Genomic DNA, 18959 nt, shown 5'->3' with positions numbered 1-18959 from the left:
ATTCAGAGAGCCCCAGGGTGTGCTGCTGGTGCTTGTACGACCTTGGGACCCCTGGACAGCTGTGTACTGGCCACGTTCCCAGCACAAGGCCATCGGAGCACTGTGCTGGCAGGACAGTTCTGAGGAAGACACCTCCCTGCCCCCACCCCCCACTCCACCCCCCGGCCAAGACACTGGCCCAGAGATGAGCCTGACTGAACAGAACACAGAATCATGAACTCATCTGCTTGAAAGAGGAGTCAAGGCATCCCTGGGATTGAGGACAAGCACTAGCTAGTTGAGAGCAGATGCTTCCTGGACATGGTGTGTGTGCACAGAAAACTCTACTCTCTTCCTTGGACTCGGGTACAGCAGGAACTGAACAAACGAAACAGACGAGCAGACCAAAGCTCAGAGGACAGGACCTGAGAGAGCCTCCTCATCTGTGTGCCCCAGGACCCTGCCAGTTTGGCTCCAGGCACCCAGCCCGCTGCAATACAACACAAGTGCTAGAAGGCAGGCCCCTCAAGGGCCCAGCAACTCACCCGGACTTTGGCTGTGGTGGTCAGTGGTGTGTACGCTGGTGAGGCCATTTTCTCTCGTTTTTCCTGCTCAGCCTCGGGACCAATCAGGGCATTGAATTTGGTGGTCAGGTGGCGTCTGAGGAGCGTCTTTTGTGGTGGAATATTGAGAAGCATAGCCAGGGTGTCCCCAGTGAAGCGTGGCTCCAGGATCTAAGAAACAAACACAGACAGAGCCACCCAGCAATGACTATAGATGGCTCTAGGAGGGGACATGGAGAAACAGGCCTTCATGGGCCAGGAGGTGTCTCCAGAAAGGGGCTGGAGCTCATCCGCTCATCCTGTATGCCGCTCCCCTCGGTTTGCCTGGCACAGGGCCTGGCTCGGAGAAGGCCCTAACACACTGGGTGGCGGACAGCCTCATTTTCACAGACCAGGAGAGCGCAGTTGTTTCTTGGATAAGCCTGTTTCCCTGGGTCCGCTCTGCTCTGGAGGATGTCCAAACCACCCCTCCTTCACTGCCCCACTGACTTTACCACTTGACAGATCTGAGGAACAATCATGACCATATTGTGGCAAGCAGAAAGTTACACTGTGGTGGCCAACCCCTCACTCCCCAGCCACTGCGTTCCTCCAGGAGCAGGTGGAGAGCTCTGTTAAGGCCTGACTGATGCAACCCACTTGTCTTGGATCCCTCTGGATCTGGTGCTCTGGAAGTCCTTTCCAGAAACCATCTTGTTTCCATGAAGTATATTCATTCCCAACTGCAAATTATCAAATATTCTGAGATTTCAACTGATGCAAGGGCTGTCAATATTTTTACCAGGATTTATGTCTAGCCATGAAAAAACTGGGTTCTGACTACCCCAGTTTACATGACGCAGGTGGGCTAGTCTAAAGAGCCACTCACGATGAGGCCTCCATGGACACCACTCCCACGAAGGTTGGGTGCGTACTCTGCCAGGTCCACGGATCGCAACCACTCCATCACCCTGTGGTTGGACCACTGCACAACTTCTGAAGGAGAAAGGTTACTCTGCAAGAGGGAGAGGAAGAAAGTTAGGTCTAACAGGCCCTACCTGTGGCCCCCTGTGGGACTAGCCCCTGTGAACAAGCCTGCCTCAGATGCCTGACCAGAAGACAGCCCTCATGCCCACAGCAACCAGAGAGCCTTCCTGGTTTCCGAGAGAGAGAGTTCTCACAGAGTCTTGCAAGGTCTTCCACACTGAAATCTCTGATTCCAGAACCCTAATTGGGACTCCCTAATTCTCTGGTTGGGACTGGTAAATGAAGGCACAGAGTCATTCATTCAGTGACTCAACAGAACTTGAAAGAGGACTATCATTTACGAGTCATGTGTTTTACAGACAAAAGATCTCCTGGGAGCAGCCAAATGTTTTAAGACACTTAGACCTAAGTGGCATCTTAGGCTTCAAAATGCTCAGCACTGTGCCCGACACACAGAAGGCATTCAAAACTTATTTGCTGAATAGGGAAAACATGAGACGGAAGGCGGAGGTAGGAGTTTTTGATCCCTCAGGAAGAGGAGTTACTCTTACAGCACGGGTACACTCAGTTCCCAAGAGTACAGGAGATGGGGTGTGATGGACAAGCCTTCAGCTTCGGGGCGCAACAAGAGCTCTGCAGCCAGCAGGACATGACCAGGCACTTCTCCACGAAGTGAGCTGCAGTGTTTATGTTGGCTCACTCTTCTCTAGCAAAACCTGCTCACCATCCCCTGTGCACCTGGGGCTAGAGGTCAGCTAACTGTGTAGCTACAAGTAGGGAGATCGGAACTGTCTGGCTCCTGAGGGGCTCTTCTCCCCTCTGTCCACTTTGACCCCATCTTCCCATTATGCTTTCCCCTCCTTCTCCTTTGCACCACTTGCTCATCATCTTTGGTCACTGTGATGGCTTTAAAGACTTGTCGTTACCACCTCTGGCCCCGAACATGGGTCTCCCTGAGCGCGGTGGGAACTTAGAGGCCCAGTGTTTGTTGTGGGGCACAAAATGCAGGCAACAGGGAGTGTCTGGGGCACCATTAAGCATCAGCAAGGGAAATAATCCCAAGCAACCTGGTTCAGAATGCAGCCACGTTGTTCTGAGGTCATTCTTGCTTTGTCACACCTAACCGTGTAGGTATCCGAACACAGGGCTACCAGGCTAGGTCCCCGGATAGGTATGATCCTGTCCTCACCTCGTCAGCTGGCCGCCGGTGCAGGCAGTGGGGGTTGAACTTGTTGACGTGAAGCACATGAATGGCACATTTGATGCTGAGATGATGCAGTTGGCTGGTGACTTTTAGGAAGAGGAGATCATTCTGGAACAGAAAAGTTTTGGTTGATAAGCCAGAATTTCCAAGGTGACCGAGACCCTTCAGATTCCTTCTCAGACCACACACAGACAAGTCTACCGCATCTTAGAAAGTGCAAAATGGACACCCCAGCAGCTTCTCTTAGCTCAATGGTTGTGCTACCCTGGACCTCTTGTGTGACCAACAATACTATTTAAAGACCTTAAGAAAAGAGGGACGAGGTGAAAGCAAGTTCAGAATAAGCACCAGGGGGATACCTGGTCTGAGTGCTCACATAGACCATGGAAACCCTGAAAGGGAAAATCCTCACCACAGTTAGGTACTGTAGCATTCGCCCATCGACTCTGGACTCATGGAACTGGTCTTTGTATTGTGGTAAGCCAATATCGTCAAGCCAACCTACAGAAACCAAAAGAAACAGGTGTGCTCGGGCTCATAAGAATGGGAGACTGCGAATGCAGGTAAAAAGTAATGGACGATCATCTTGCAGGTGCATCTGGCTTCCCCCTAAGGAACTCACTCCCCTGTGTGCCTTTCCCAAGGACAGCCAGCTCTGGAGGCACACATTCCCAGCAGAGGCTGTTTTCCCTCGGGAGCTGCCAGGGACATGCATGCATGCACACTGCCCCTCCTTACGTGTCACCCAGATGTGGTCCAGCAGGGCCGACTTCTCCTCCTGCTTGGTATTGATGGCTTTCACGGCCAAAATCAGCTTCTTCCTGTGCAGAGGCTGCTTAATCCCCAACTCCTGAAATTGAAAGATACAGACAGATGTGAACTTCTGGCTGGCAGCTTGGCCCTCAGAGGGCGCCATGTCTGGGAAGAGATAGTCCCCCAGGCAGATCGGGGTGTGTGTGGCAGCAGATACAGGCATAGTGCCCTGCAATCGACATGCAGTCACAGAGGACATCTCGGCCTCCTCCCCTGCCCACCACCGTGTGTGTAAGGGCAGGAAGGAAGAGTGGAGGCCTTACCGCCCCAGATACTGGTTTGAGGACAAAGGGGAACCTCCTTCCCGGGACTCAGCTCTTACCTTTTCCATGTCCTGAGGGGTAGCTGACAGTAAAGTGTGGCCAGAAGTCACCCACTGCCGAGCGAAGATCACGTACTGGCCCAGGCCGAAGTCCTCCAGCCACGCGCACACGCGCTCTGTGCTCCATTGGGCAAAGGGGGCGCCGGCGTCACTGGGGGACAAGAGAATAGCAGGGCCCTGTTAGCGGGAGAGCCTGAGGCTGTATCTGAGCACAGCAGAGCCTCAGAAAAAAGGCAACTGTGTTTTAAATAATCCCAATCATGGGATCGAGCTGCACGAAATGCCATGTCAACACTCATCTATAGTGGACTCCAGAGTTTCCTGTGGTAACACCTGGTGTGAGCTTCGAGTCTGCAGGGACTGTGAGCACGAGCCAGGCGTACGGTCCTCAGGAGGCCGTGTGTGGGGGTCATCCGTCCACTGACGAGGCACACAAGCCACAAGCCCAGAATTGTGCCCCGTTATGAGGGTAATCAGATTTTTATGGGCCAACACTGTCTTTAGGGAAATGCTTAGAAAACTAGGAAAAGGGGGTTAGTTCTCTAACATTAAAAAAAAAAAAAAACAACCCTTCTAAACAGCTAACGCCTTTTTTTTTTTTTTTTAAAGACTTTATTTATTTGACAGAGAACACAAGTAGGCACAGAGGCAGGCAGATAGAGAGAGAGAAGCAGGCTCTGCACTGAGCAGAGAGCCTGATGTGGGGCTCGATCCCAGGGTCCTGGGATCATGACCTGGGCCAAAGGCAGAGGCTTTAACCCGCTGAGCCACCCAGGCACCCCCAGCTAACGCCTTATTAATGAGACACTAGAGACATTCACTTTAAAGTCAATAAAGAGTATTTTTAATCAGGACTAAGAACACGGGTCTGAGAGTGCAGCCGGTATAAGAAGGGAGAAGAAGGATAGAAGGTAAAAGTAAAAGACAGCCACTCTTTCCAGATGCTGGGCCTGCCCCACTTGAAGAACCCAAACGAGCCCAGTAAGGGGGCTCCTTACAAAACACGCAAGTCATATTTATATGACTTATAAAATCAGTAGCACATATACTAACATTTTTGTTGAAAATCTTTAAAAATACGATTCACGGCAACCAGAATTATAAAATGTCTAGGAGCTGCTTTCTCAAACAATGCCCAAGTCATATGTATGTGTGTGTGGGGATGGGAGCAGAGCAGGGGGAGGTGGTGACGATTACCCTCAACTGAGCAACATCAAGTCATGAATAAATCAAGGGCTAGATCATGTTCCCAGACAGGATGACTGGCAATTACAAAGCCATCAGTTCTTAAAGACATCAATTTTTCATTTAAGTGTGAATATAACAGCACACTCGAAACCTCCATGGAGTCTAGGGTGGGGAAGGCTGGCAAAACAACTTTATGTTCACTGGAAGAAAAACCAACCAGGATTTATGGCATGTAGAAAACTAGATAATCTGTAAGGTTCCTTCCAACAGAGTACCCCTAACATGCTAGTTAAAAAATTATTTCTGGCGGGTAGGGGGGGGTGCCTTGGTGGCTCAGTGGGTTAAGCATCTACCTTCAGCTCAGGTCATGATCCCAGCGTCCTGGTATCAAGCCCTGCATCAGGTTCCCTGTTCAGTGGGGATTTGGTTTCTCCCTCCCTCTCTGACCCTCACACACACCGCCCCCTGCCCTGGCTTTTGCATACTCGCTCATTCTCTCGCTCTCAAATAAATAAATAAAATCTTTTTAAAAATTTGTTTGGGAATGCCTGGTTGAGTTGTTCTTAAGGTAAAAGAGTTAAAAGACCAGAACAACAAGAAAGCATGGTTCTAACACTGACCTCTACCTCTGAAACCAATCATACATTATATATTAATTAATTGCATTTAAACTAAAAAAATAAGTGAATAAAATGTTAAGTGACTAGAATTGTAAAAATGAATTAAAAATTTTAAAAATTCAATATTTAAAAAAAAAAAGAAAAGAAAAAGAAAGCATGATTCTAGGTATCCAGGGGTAAATGCTGGCCACTTGGAGTAATGAGATCCAGGTTCTGGGAGACCTAGAACTTGTAAAATTTGGAGGGACCACTTTAAGAAAAGTACAAAAATCTAAATATGGAATTAGGAACAAATAATTCATTTAGAATGAGAAATCACAAATTATTAAGTTTAATCACACTGAAAACCATCACAAACTCCAGAAATATCTTTGAGTTTGTTATCTTTGTCAATGTATTCTATCATGTTAAATCACAAAATTTTCAGCTTTTTCCAGTGTGTTTAATAAGATTCACTTCATATAAATAATAATCTAGGAACCTATTCACTATTTTTTTTTCCTATTCAGTATTTTTGTTTGGAATTTATCTTCTGCTTTTAATGAATTACTGCTTTTGGTCTGATCTGGAATTTTTTTATTTATTCTTTTTTTTTTTTTTTTTGAGACATTGGGGTTTTTTTTTTAATCATGCAATTAACACATGTGTATTATTAGTGTCAGAGGTAGAGTCCAGGGATTCATCTGTCATCTGTAACACCCAGTGCTCATTACATCCCATGCCCTCTTTAATGTCCATCACCCAGTCACCCCATCCCCCCATTTCCCCTCCAGCAACCTGTTTATCCTATAGTTAAAAGTCTCTTATTGTTTGTCTACTCTTTTGTTTTTAAGATTTATTTATCTGAGGGAGGAAGGGAGGGGGTAGGGGAGGGAGAGAGAGAAAGAGAGAGAGAGAATGAGTTGGGGGGACAGAGGAAGAGGGAGAAGCAGACTTTCCACAGCAGAGAGCCCGATGCGGGGCTTGATCCCAGCACCCTGAGGTCATGACCTGAGCCAGAGGCAGTCACTTAACTGACTGTGTTACTCAGACACCTCAGTTTGTCTTAATGCCAGAACACTTTCAGTTTCAAATGTTCATTTTGTCACTTTTATTTCACATTCTATTAGCTTTTGATGTCATTCCATTTCTTACTTCTGGAAATTGGTAAAAATACATATTCAATATATCAGAGGGGTATTTCAATTCCGAATGAAAAATGTGTTTCTGAGATCGTAATTTGAAAACCTCTTGTACACCTTTTCAAGAGTTCTAGAGCTCTAGTGCTCATCTTCGACAGAATTCCCATGTCCTTCTTTGTAAATGGTCTCCACCCTCCTCCACCAGTGTTATTCCCACAGTGGTAGACCCTGCTTTTCCACCTGCCTGCCCCCGCTAGGTTCTCTCAGTTTTGGGGTCTCCCAGGGCTATCGCTGAACAGGCAACAAAGCAATTCGGAGAAGATAGAGAAGGTACCTTCCAGGCACAGCCAAACCACTTGCTTTACTGACATGTTCCAAAACATCTTCCCAAATTGTGGTTAGAATGACATAAGAGATTATCAGATGCGCCATCCCCATGAACAAGGGACAGCACCTGGCGCATTTATAACTGTATACATGTCATCAGTCAGTGCACTTCTGACTAGAGAGAACTTCTGTTTTGACGAAGCATCCACAAGAAACGAAGCCCTTGGGCGCCTGGGTGGCTCAGTGGGTTAAGCCGCTGCCTTCGGCTCGGGTCATGATCTCAGGGTTCTGGGATCGAGTCCCACATCGGGCTCTCTGCTCAGCAGGGAGCCTGCTTCCTCCTCCCTTTCTCTCTGCCTGCCTCTCTGCCTACTTGTGATCTCTCTCTGTCAAATAAATAAAAAAAAAGAAATCTAAAAAAAAAAAAGAAACGAAGCCCTTGCCTGGGATTTCGCAGCCCCAGTAACTGGGAAAAGTTTTCACAGAACAGCTCCTGGTTTTATACATTTGAAATGTTTCTTTTCTACTGCCCCAGACTTCTGATAGTGAGAGCCAAAGGACACGTTCACACTGGGACGTGACCGCCAGCTCTGCATCTCTGTGTCAGAGCACTGGGCAGATGGGCACACTGGGAGGTGGCACGAATCCTGGGAGTGATTTTTACAGAGGACAGCTATTCAACCAAACATGAAGTGACCACACACCACAGACACACACCCCAACAAATCCAAGCTAAATGGAAACCCGGAACTCAAGTCCCCCTTGACAAGATCCCCCAAATACCCACGGTGGTCCAGTATCATCTGACAGAAGGCAGTGTGTAGATGGAGGGAAGTCTGCAGTGAACAGTCACAGTCAAAAACTGCTTGGATTAAAATACCTGACTTGAAAAAGTTTTGCAAAACACATGGCTTTGTTGGCACATTGATGGGACTCTCTCCATATCCTAGAAGACACCTGGGTGCAAGCAAAGGACCCTGAAGCTTAGACTTGCTCACATTGAGGGTACACCTGACGCCATGAATTCGGGAAAAAGGCAGTAAGAGAGTCTGACCAGAGCCCCTCATAAAGCTACAGTCCTGAAGGGCAGCAGACTCAGGGGGCCAGCTCAGGAATCATCGCTGCACGGAAATGAGATCCAGCCATGGGATCGAGTCCGGCTGACTTCAACATTATCCGCTGCTGCTTTCTCTTGGAAAAACAAAAATACCTCTCACCACATACCAAAATAAATCCCCAAACGGAGGATTCAGACACAGCTTTAAAAAAATCATTGAAAAAATTAAACATGAACAAAACCACAAAAGAAAAGTTCATGAACTTCATTATATATAAACATAAAAATTCCATATGTCGAAGTGTCACAAAATAAAGTTCTGTAACAAGCCTAAAACACAGTTTATCACCATTACTAGACATAGCTTCATGTCTTAATACACGGAGAGCAGACAGAAGTCTGTAAGACAGACAGTAACAAAAATGGGCAAAAAATGCAGACAATTCACAAAAAGTAAAATGACAAACATCTGCAAACTAAATTATCAATAAAATGTAATTTTTTGTGAGTGTGACAGGCACTCTGTGTAGCAGTGCTGACTGGAATATTAATCAGGAAAACTTTATAGGAGAGAAGAAAAAACGCAATAAAATTTATTCTTCTATAATCTCAGAGAAGAGTCCTAGAAAATGTCATTATCAAATACTATTATTTTAGTGTAATTTTTTAAAGTTTACTTATTTATTTATTTGACAGAGAGAGACACAGCAAGAGAGGGAACACAAGCTGGGGGAGTAGAAGAGGGGGAGGCAGGCTTCCCGCTGAGTAGGAGCCTGATGTGGTGCTGGCTCCCAGGACCCTGGGATCATGGACCTGAGCCAAAGGCAGAAGCTTAACCACCCAAGTGCTTCACAAATATGATTATTTTAAAAAGAAATATTTCATTAGAATAAAAAAAGAGACTGGGGCTGAAGACTTACTGTAATCAAGTACTTTTCCTACAGGGATATTGGTGATGAGACTTTTTTTTTTTTTAAGATTTTATCTATTTATTATCTTATTTATCTTATTTATTTGATACAGATAGAGAGAGAGAGAGCATGGAAGGGAGGGGCAGAGGGAGAAGCTGACTCTCTGCTAATTGGGGAGCCCGACGTGGGGCTCAATCCCAGGACCCTGAGATCATGACCTGAGCTGAAGGCAGACATTTAACTGACTGAGCCACCCAGGCGACCCCAGTGATTAGACTTTTTAAGGCTATACCTAAACATCTATAAACACCAGAAGCCATTAGTTCATATCAAATTTCCGCTGACAAGTAAGAAAGGCCATTCTTTTCCACCAGTGAATGCAAGGCCTTACCACAAGCACTGTTAGCATAAATGCAGCAATCTCCTCAGGGCGTCCTTCTCTTCCCCTTTTTCATCCTTGTTATGGTTAACAAAGCACAAAAACATTCACACCAAGCAGCCCTGTGGCTGGAAGCAGTTTTTCCTTCAGCAGAGAAGTTCCTGACTTTGGTTACCCCATCCTGAAATGGCTGACAGAAGGTAAACGGGCCTCCTAACCATGCGGTCAAGCACTAAGGAAAAATGCTGAAGGGTCTTAGAGAAAGTTCTTATACCCCTGCCAGTGAATCAGTGCTAAAGAAATCACCAGAATTGGAGCTGAGGTTAATCATGCAAGCTGACTGTAGACTTTTTTCATCTCTGAAAAATCAGAAACATTTGCGTCTAAATTTTAAAAAAACTACTAGGAAATTAGAGCGTTCTTGTGGAATATATAAGCTTTCTTTGGCTCGCTTTTCCACTGGCTCTGAATGGGTCTCTGCCTTCTCTTGCCTCCAAAAGCTACCACTTACGGAGCATTTACACCTGTAACACCAATGCCTTGGACCCGAGCGGATAGGTACAGAAGTGCACACACCCTCACATCTCCCTGCACGGCACCTGGAGAGCACGTCTGCCGACACCCATCAAAAACACAAGTGGATCTGGGGAGGCCTGTGTCTGACACCAGAGCCAACCACCGGGAAAACTTAGAAAGCTGGGGCTGGCTGCGTGGGGAAGAGAAGGCTGTGCCCATGGGTTCCCTTTCTCAGGGCGGGGCGGGGGTGAGGTCGGCCAACAATAGGCTGCTTTAGGGAAACGTGCTTTTCTCCTCTCGATTGTACTCTTTCTGAGGATTGGTATTTGAGCTGTGCACATCTTATTCACTACTTGCTCCTGGCATGGGTAGATGGCAATCTCAGAGGAATTAAATAGGAGAGTTAAACATTACTTTTCACTGTTGGGTTAGATTTAAAGTGTCACAATGCAATCCTGTGGAAGGTGCTCAGAAGCCTGACCTTGGCTGAGTAACTCAGACTTCAGGAGAGAGTTACTAGAGATAATATTTTGTAAAAACTGTCTGATGGGAACAGGGGATCTGAGGATATGGAAAGGGATTTTCCTAAAGCCTCGGAGTACCGTTTTGCCTGGGCAGGCCTGAGGGAGGTCTAAGGAAAGGGAGCAGAGCTGCTCACTGGAGTGTCTACCAGGGCCTTCCAGGTCAAGCCAGGAACCGGAGGAACCCCAGCACAGCCAGGGCACACCAAGAAAGTTTAGTTTCTTTTCACGCTTTTTTGTCTGGGCATGATGGGAGACTCCTCCAAAAGTTCCTAGGTAGTTCCCGTGGCACACGCTGTCTGCCACCCCCTTCAGCTAACACACTTCAGCAAAGCTTGGGGCCTTGTCTTAGGAGGCATAATGGCAACGTGGCCTGCTCGGGTGGCAGGGGACAATGCCCCTTCTCAACGTTTACCAGAGGAGGTAGACCGTGAGTGGCAGACTGCTGATGCTTGGGTTAGATGGGCAGCATCAATGTGATCCTCCTAAGAACTTTATAATAAACTTCCTTTGATTCCTCATTTCACAAATGAGGAAACTCATTTGTTGAGGTGCAGAGAGGTGACAGAACTTGCTTTAAGGCTTGCCGCTAGGAGTGGCTGAGCGGACATTCCAAGTCGGGTCTGTGGTTCCATAATCTGCACCCCAAAGGTTGCCCCAGAGTTTCTCAATCCTGCACGCCAAGGCCCCGAGGCGAATGAATCACACACACGCAGAGCTGCTGAGGGCCCAGCACCCATGGTGGCTTGGAGCGGGGGCCTCTTGGCTTTACCTCAGTATGCCCGTAAAGCATGAACAATGTCTGCTTGCGCCAAGTGGGAAACGGGGAGAAGCTCTGCCTTCTGTCTTGGCAGCATTTGGCCCCTTGGCCAAGACCTCACAGTTCTCTGTTGATGGACTGGAGGGAGCCTTACCATTTCTGACCCTTGGGGTCTCTGGTCCTAGAGAGCCTTGGCCCTGCAGTTGCCCGGAGCCCACCTCGTCGAAACTCCGCCATCCCTGGGGTGTCAGTGTTGAAGTTCCCGGACTGAGTTCTTCGGATCCTGTGTAGAGAGGAGTCCGTGGAGAGTGTCAGGGGGCAGCTGGGGGCACACAGGCAGGGCACCAGCCCCTATGCAGGGCCACGCCAGCTGGAACCCGGACTCTCCATGGCACTGCTGCCCAGGGCCTCCCAGAGATCAAGGATCATGGCCTGTGACAGCTCTCCAGACCCAAGCCTCAATTCTCATTCTGCCTCTGGGATTTGGAGCACACCCTGTGGGGTCCAAGTGAGGAGTGATGCGGGGCAGGAGGCCCGTTTCTTTCCCGGGGCCAGCAAGTCCTTCTTTAGACACAGACTGACCCCGTGGAAGGAAGAAGTTGGTCTCATGCATTGTCTCTCCCAAAGTACATGTGGTGAAAGCTGCAGAGAATGTGCTTGGGGTTCGTGGGAGGGAGTGATGCCGGGAACGAAGGGCAGGTAAGGTAAAAGCTACATTTACTGTTCTCCTCCTCTGTGCCCTCAAAGAGAACTCCAATTCTTCCCTCTAACGGCCTTTCTGTTTCTAGTGCTGCTCCAACATCTAATTAAGCAGGGGGCTATGTGGTTCTTTGCCCGTTCTAGAAGAATTTTGATTCTAAGCAGTGTAATTATGATCACCACCAACTTACTTTCCCCAGAACTTCCTGATGCCTTTGGGGCTCCGTTTACCATCTGGGGTCAGGGGAGACTGGGGGCTTGAGTCAGTGCCCGAGGACGTGGATGAGAGATCGTTGGCCACGGCGGGGTCATCCCAACCACTTTCTGTGTCTCCTGAGATGGAAAGAATGGAATGGTGTGTGAAGGACAAAAAGGAACATGACCTTCAAAACCTTGTCCCCAGGCCAGGGCCATCCTTCAGTGGGGCTGGGGAAGAGTCTGCTCTGCCTGCTGGGAAGAATGTTACACCTCCTTCTCAGAAACCAGTGGGGACTGAGGCACACTCCAGGCTCTCTCTCTCTGAGGACTGGCCAGGTTAGTGTTCCAAACTGGGGTGAGGTAATGTCTTCAAGTGCTAAAGGTTTGGGGGCCCAAGTACTGGTGGGTAACTCCAACAAGGAGCTTCCTCCTTCCCCCAAGGGAGATGCAGGGCCGCGGGCAGGAGGGGACGTGGCTGAATGTTCCAGAAGGAAGGGGTCAGGGGAGGGACACAAGGGCATCTCACTCTCCACCTCACCTGGAAGGGTACAGTACCTAATACCGGGGCACTGACACTCCGGCCACGATCTCCAGCCAATCAAGAAGCAGAGAAGCCACATGAAGAAGCAAGAGAGGCCAAAGTCCAGCCCAACAGAGTTACAGGGAAGCAAAGAAATAAACAGAAGAGTCATCGAGCAAGAGAGAAAAACTCAAACAGAAAGAAAAATAATCCCATGAGAAAAGAAGGGAGGGAACAGTGACTGAACTTGGACCCCAGGGTCAGTACATTGAGAGAAGGCCTAACGTGAGGGGATCGAATACTCTCAGGGCCACTCCCTGGTAGGCCAAGGCTGCCACACACGGGTAGGGAGAGGGAAAGAGAGTGGCAGGGGCTGACACACTGGGGAACACGCAGCCCCCATGTGGGCGCCAGGGCTCCCTCAGATCAGTCTAGAATGCCCTGAAGCTGTTGCGAGTCCAGAGTCTCAGGGTTACCAGGACAGACTATTTCAAGAGCTTGTCTGGAGTTCCTGCAGCCAGAGGCAGAACTGGCCAAGGGCAGAAGCCAACCCACGGGCTAGCTCAGAGAACTTACAGGGATGAGGAGGAGAGGAGGGAGGGCTCTGCAGGAGCCAGAATGTTCCCTCCTACACTCCATTGACCTGTTGTTGTTGAGGAAAGATGGCCTACTCTGCGTGAAAAGCAGTGAAGACCTCCATGGTTCCAGGTCCTAAGCACCAAAAGGGCACCTGTGGATGGATATCCTTGCCCACTGGCCACTCCATTTCCCTAAGGAAACACTTTCCCTTGGAAGAGCGCATAATATCATCTTACCGGTAATAGAGGGGCTGCAGGAGGAAGGCACAGACAGGGGAGAGATCAGGATGACAAAGGAGGAGGGAGGGAGGGACAGAAAGGATGCACTCAGGGGTCTAAGAGGGAAGGAACAGAGGAATGATGGGAAAGACACGGAGGGCCAAGAGAGGAGGACTGGAAGAGGGCAAATGGGGGTGGAGCGACTGTGGAAAGAAAGGGAGGGCTCACAGCCTGGGTATCTGGCGTTCTACAGGGCTTACCAAAGGAAATAATGTACCCAGACAGGGAGCCACGGTCTCTGTCAGGGAGGCCACCCAGAAGGACACCTTTTCCTGTCCACCCACCCGACCAACCCCCAACTGTGGGCTGTGGTAGTGGGCGTGGGACTTTTGCAATAACTTTTGAAAGTGTGGCCGCCACCCCCGGGGCCTGGACACTCACTCAGCCGCAGCGGGCTGCTCCCTGCGGGGTCGGGCTTCGAGGCAGTGGCAGTCGACTTGGCAGCCTCTCCATTGGGCGTTGCTCCTGAAAGCTTCCCAGGTAACGTGGGGTATTTGTGCTCCACCAGGAAAGGGTTGTCCTGTTGGACGGAGAGAGAGAGACGTGTTCAAGCAACTTTATGGCCTCAGACTCAAACCCAGTTAGGAAATGTTTGGATGCACAGACAGCTCAGCTTTCCAAGAGCCACGTGTCACTTAGCCCAACTCAAAGACCTTGCAAAGATCACTTAGTCCAGGAAAAGGGACCAGAGTTCTGAGAAAGAAACTTGCCCAAGGGCCACACAATGAGACAGGGACAGAGTCGGGACCAAATCTGGGGCTGTTTGCAACTAGCCCTAAACAGGAAGTGGAAGTGTCTGGCAAAGGGGGGCTTTGCCCTTTGGTCAGATGCTCGGACTCGCCATGAATTAACAGCCACCAATGATTCCTTGGGCACTTTGAATTAACAGACCCGAATCCCAGTAAAGGGTACAACTACTGCTTTGGTATATATATATTTATGCAATATGTCATATGTAAGTTACATTTATATGTTACAGTAACAGTTATCTTGAAAAACACCAGGTTAAGACAAAGTGAGAAGGGAGGTACCCACTGGGGAGGTGACAAGAGCAAACACGCTGGGTGGGGGGGGGGCGACACACCACCCATTCCCTTAGGAACTGAGGATCCTGGTCTACACAAGACTCAGCCCCAGTGCTATGGGCCTGTGCATAAGCCCTAGCCACAAAAAGGATGCCCAAAAGAAGGTCACATAAAGGGAAAAGAACTGCACTTAGCTGGTCAGGATGGGCACACTGCAGCCAGAGAAAAACAAATATCACAGGATTTCACTCCCATGTGGAATTTAAGAAATAAATGAACCAAGTGAAAAAGAGAACAAAAAACGGGATTTTCACTACAGAACACAAACGGATGGTCACCAGAGGGGAGGTGGGTGGGGAGGGTGAAATAGGTGACGGGGTTAAGAGCGCAGCTATCACGAAAGACAGAATTACTGAGTCGCTATGTTGTACGCCTGAAACTACTACAACACGGTTAACTACACTGCAATTTTTTTTTTTTAAATGAGAAGAACATAATGGCCCCTAAGGCCACAAACCTAAGGGTAACCCAGTGGAATGCATTTGAATAAAGAGAGAAAATTCATTCCATTTTTCCTTTACCAAGGAAATCGGCTGTGGATAACTTGATGGGGCCCAGAAGAAAAGTAATACAAAAGTTCTGATTTCCAAATGGACAAGTCAGAGAAGTAATGGAGACTTTAATAACTGAGACATCTCTTGAAGTTTCATTTAGTTAAAAGCCATGTATCTAACGAATTTCTGAATTCAGTGTGCTTATAAAAATACGCATCCCTGAAATTGTCTGAAATCTGATTCGTTCACTGAACATGGACTACTAACCCCTGTGAACGCCGACTACTAATCCCTATGAACAGGCTTGGAAAGGAGAGGTGGGGGGAAAAAAGGAGACTAAACTTCCAAGGAAGTCTGAAAGAACCAGCTGGTGAAGCAGAAATAATCAGATGGGGAGACTGCATGATTTTTAAGCTCATGACGACCCACGAGGCAGACACTAGACCTGGTCAGATCAACAATTTACAAATGTCAGTCCCTGTGCCAGCTGCCCCACAGTCACCAGGGACACCTGCAAAGACAGAGTTCCCAGGTTGCACCTGGTCCTGTGAATCTACCCCTATGGAAGCACACCCCAAGTGGTGGGTTTTTTTTTTTTTAAGATTTTATATATTTATTGTCAGAGAGAGAGAGAAAGCACAAGCAGGGGGAGCAGCGGGCAGAGGGAGAAGCAGGCCCCCTGCTCAGCAGGAAACTCCATGCAGGACTTGACTCCAGGACCCTGGGATCAGGACCTGAGCTGAAGGCAGATGCTCAACTGACTAAGCCACCCAGGTCCCAAGTGTCTGTATTTTTATTTTTTTTTCTTTAAGATTTTATTTGACAGACTGAGATCACAAGTAGGCAGAGAGGCAGGCAGAGAGATAGGAGGAAGCAGGCTCCCCACCGAGCAGAGAGCCCGATGCGGGGCTCGATCCCAGGACCCGGGATCATGACCTGAGCCGAAGGCAGAGGCTTTAACCCACTGAGCCACCCAGGCGCCCCTGTATTTTTAACAAGCATTTTAGATTACTCTGATGCACAGTTAAAGCTGGAAGCACTGAGTGTAGGGAAGGCAATGTTTGAAAGGTTTAAGGATCTGTGACTCCAGGTTCCCCATGACACAGAGGAGTGGGGAAGGGCTCTCAAAACCAGATTTCCAGTTGCATCATCACCCATGCACCACCCCCCTCAAGGCTACCGATGTGGGCTGTCCGGGGTGCCCACTGAATGGGAAAGGGGACAGAAGCTGGATCGGAAAGAGGACAGAACCTAACCCAAGCATGCATGTCACAGGCCTATAAGACAACAGAAAGAATCCAGGGTGACAGAAAGGGCTCTCAGCTCTGTTTAGCCAAGAACAACAGCCAGGAAGGAAGGACTCAATGCTGGAAAAGGTAAAGGTCAGGGCAGGACCCAGAAGGAACAGAAGAATGCGGCTGGTTGTGGGGGAATGGAAACCCCAGCTGCCTCTTGTTAGAACAGAGAGGAAGTGCACTGGAGGCGGCAAGAACACAGGCTTTGTGTCAGACCGACTCAGACAAAGCACTTTCCCTTCAGCCTCCCACAACCTGTTTTATTGTTTCTCAATGGGGAACAACTCCTGCCTCAGGCTGAGCACGCCAGGACAGCAGATAAGCACAGGCGCAAGAAATATCATGTGTCTGGGGCCTGGAGAGACAGCAGGCTGTAGGAGCACAGTCTCTAGATCAGACCCCATCGAGAACATCACGCTCATGTGTGGTCCATGGCACAAGCCGGAGAAACGGGTGCTGACCCTAAGGAGGATGAATGGGAACTTTAAAGGCTTGTGATCCACACGGTGGAGAAGAGGATGTTCAGCTCAGAGGAGGGCATGAGGAGCAGTCAGAAGCAGAGGAGGCTGGTTCATTCCAAGGGCTCCAGAGGGAGAGCCAGGATCAGTAGGCACATGCTCTGGGGAAGTCCTGAAGGTGTGTCTACTAGGACTGGGAAAGATGTGAAGAGCTCTCCAGCACAGAAAGCGAGGGCCAGACGTCAACGTTAGGGGATGCCCCGGTGGCTGAGTGTGCCCATGTTTAGCCCTGACATGCTCCTCCAGCTTGTGTGGGAACCCTAACCTTCCCCTTCCCAGCAATCAGATCCACAATGTTAAAGATGAGCTTTCCTGAGCCTATAAAATGGAAGAGACAATAAGAAATCCCATCCCGGGGTGCCTGGGTGGCTCAGGGGGTTGAAGCCTCTGCCTTCGGCTCAGGTCATGGTCCCAGAGTCTTGGGATCGAGCCCCACATCGGGCTCTCTGCTCAGCGGGGAGCTTGCTTCCTCCTCTCTCCCTGCCTGCTTCTCTGACTACTTGTACTCTCTATCAAATAAATAAATAAAATCTTTAATTAAAAAAAATAAAAAATAAAATAAAATCTTTAATAAAAAAAAAAAAAGGAAAGAAATCCCATCCCACAGACAATGAGATGAAATCACACTTCACGGTGCACGTAAGCCAGAAACGGGAAAGGAAGCGTTGTCTTTCCTCCTGTGCTCTTATCCCTTATGATTCACCTATTTCCCAGGCACAAAGCTGTAAACTGCTCCGTGAAAACTCCAGCAGACAACCACGAGTGCACGATCAGGGCAGTTATCGTACCTTGGCTTCCACCCCAGGGGAGAGCTGGTTCCCGTTGACACACTGTGCAGCAGCAAGAAGGGTTTCAATCATGTGCAGAGAGAGAGACCGGTGTTAATCACAAATGACAGCTCGGGACCACCTGCCTGCTTCCAGCTGCAAGGTTCATCCCCTCCCTCCCCATCCTTCTGTTAGGTAATCACCATCCACGGAGGAAACACAAGTCACTGTCCAACCTGTGGACAGATGTTCTGGGTAGTTGCCAGCAATCTGACCAGGGAGAGCAAGAAGCACAGGACCACAGGGCCGGAGCCACTGAATGGGCCCCATGGCTCCTGCCAGCCTCAGTCTTCAGGGGTATCCTTTGTAATTACCAGTGCTGGTACACTGCTCAGACCAAGGGATTGAACACAGCAGGCTCCAGAAAGGTGCTCTCTCAACAAAGGAGTCTGGTCTCCAGTGACCATGCCCGAGAACCTGTGATCTACACTCCAGTACCCGGGACACCCACATGGTCAAGGGCTAGCCTCGAATAAGGGGCACAAAGCCCTCCTCACATCTCTCTAGACTCTTAAAAAAGTTTCCTCTCCAGTCTCCTAAATTATCCTGTAACTCACTCCTGGGCTCATCAACTTGATCCACTTACTTCCTCATTCAAAATCCCTGCAACAGAGGCCCAGGACTCAAGACCTTGACGGCTTGATCTGATTCAGGCTCTGAACTCACATTCTCCTGCTCCCCGCCATTTCCCAAAACCTGCCTGTGCTCACCTCTGCATCTTGTCCATCAACTCCCTGCAGCATGCCCTGGCCTCCCTCTGGGATGCCTTGGACCATACCTGACTGGTTTTCTCAGAATGTTCATGTAATTCCTGCCTCTCCATCAGCTTCAGAAAGGCCTCTACAAGGTGGGACCTGTGTGTCCCAGCACTGCTGGGTAAGGAACTCAAGAGTTACAAGGGGCTGACCTTGTCCACAGGTTCACTTCTTAGGTCTTCTAGGCTACATGAGAGTTTTTTCTGAGCTCTGGAAAAACACAAAAGAAAGCGAACAAAGACATAGTTACTGGACAAGGTGGTGTGTCATTCATGCAGAGGACATACTAAGTGTTTTACCAGTAGTCTGTTAAGTGGGTTTAGGGTCAAGGTCAGGAAAAAGTCACTCTCTCATCACAACCACTACACAGGAGACTGGCCCATCTCACGGAACAGCCTGGTCAGACAATGTGTTGTTGAGGGCATGAGAGCATCATTTAAATCCAAATCAAAAGGCCTTGACAT

At 48.8% G+C, this 18959-nt stretch overlaps 1 protein-coding gene across 3 annotated transcripts in view; it reads right to left on the bottom strand.

Moving 5' to 3' along the window:
* PPFIBP2 (PPFIA binding protein 2) overlaps window positions 1-18959 on the bottom strand; it is a 154920-nt gene that overhangs the window by 14453 nt on the left and 121508 nt on the right. For all 3 annotated transcript variants that reach the window (XM_044258747.1, XM_044258744.1, XM_044258746.1), the window contains 11 exons: window positions 18648-18705; window positions 17702-17743; window positions 13903-14041; window positions 12138-12279; window positions 11402-11530; window positions 3848-3998; window positions 3451-3562; window positions 3125-3213; window positions 2698-2820; window positions 1411-1536; window positions 525-713 (listed from right to left, as the gene is read on the bottom strand). In XM_044258747.1, coding sequence (XP_044114682.1) covers window positions 525-713; window positions 1411-1536; window positions 2698-2820; window positions 3125-3213; window positions 3451-3562; window positions 3848-3998; window positions 11402-11530; window positions 12138-12279; window positions 13903-14041; window positions 17702-17743; window positions 18648-18705 — 1300 coding nt within the window. The remainder of the gene's footprint in view (window positions 1-524; window positions 714-1410; window positions 1537-2697; window positions 2821-3124; window positions 3214-3450; window positions 3563-3847; window positions 3999-11401; window positions 11531-12137; window positions 12280-13902; window positions 14042-17701; window positions 17744-18647; window positions 18706-18959) is intronic.

This window comes from Neovison vison, chromosome 7 (assembly GCF_020171115.1).
Source record: "Neovison vison isolate M4711 chromosome 7, ASM_NN_V1, whole genome shotgun sequence".
In the NCBI taxonomy this organism is placed as follows: domain Eukaryota; kingdom Metazoa; phylum Chordata; class Mammalia; order Carnivora; family Mustelidae; genus Neogale; species Neogale vison.
This window is presented reverse-complemented; position numbering and strand designations above follow the sequence as displayed.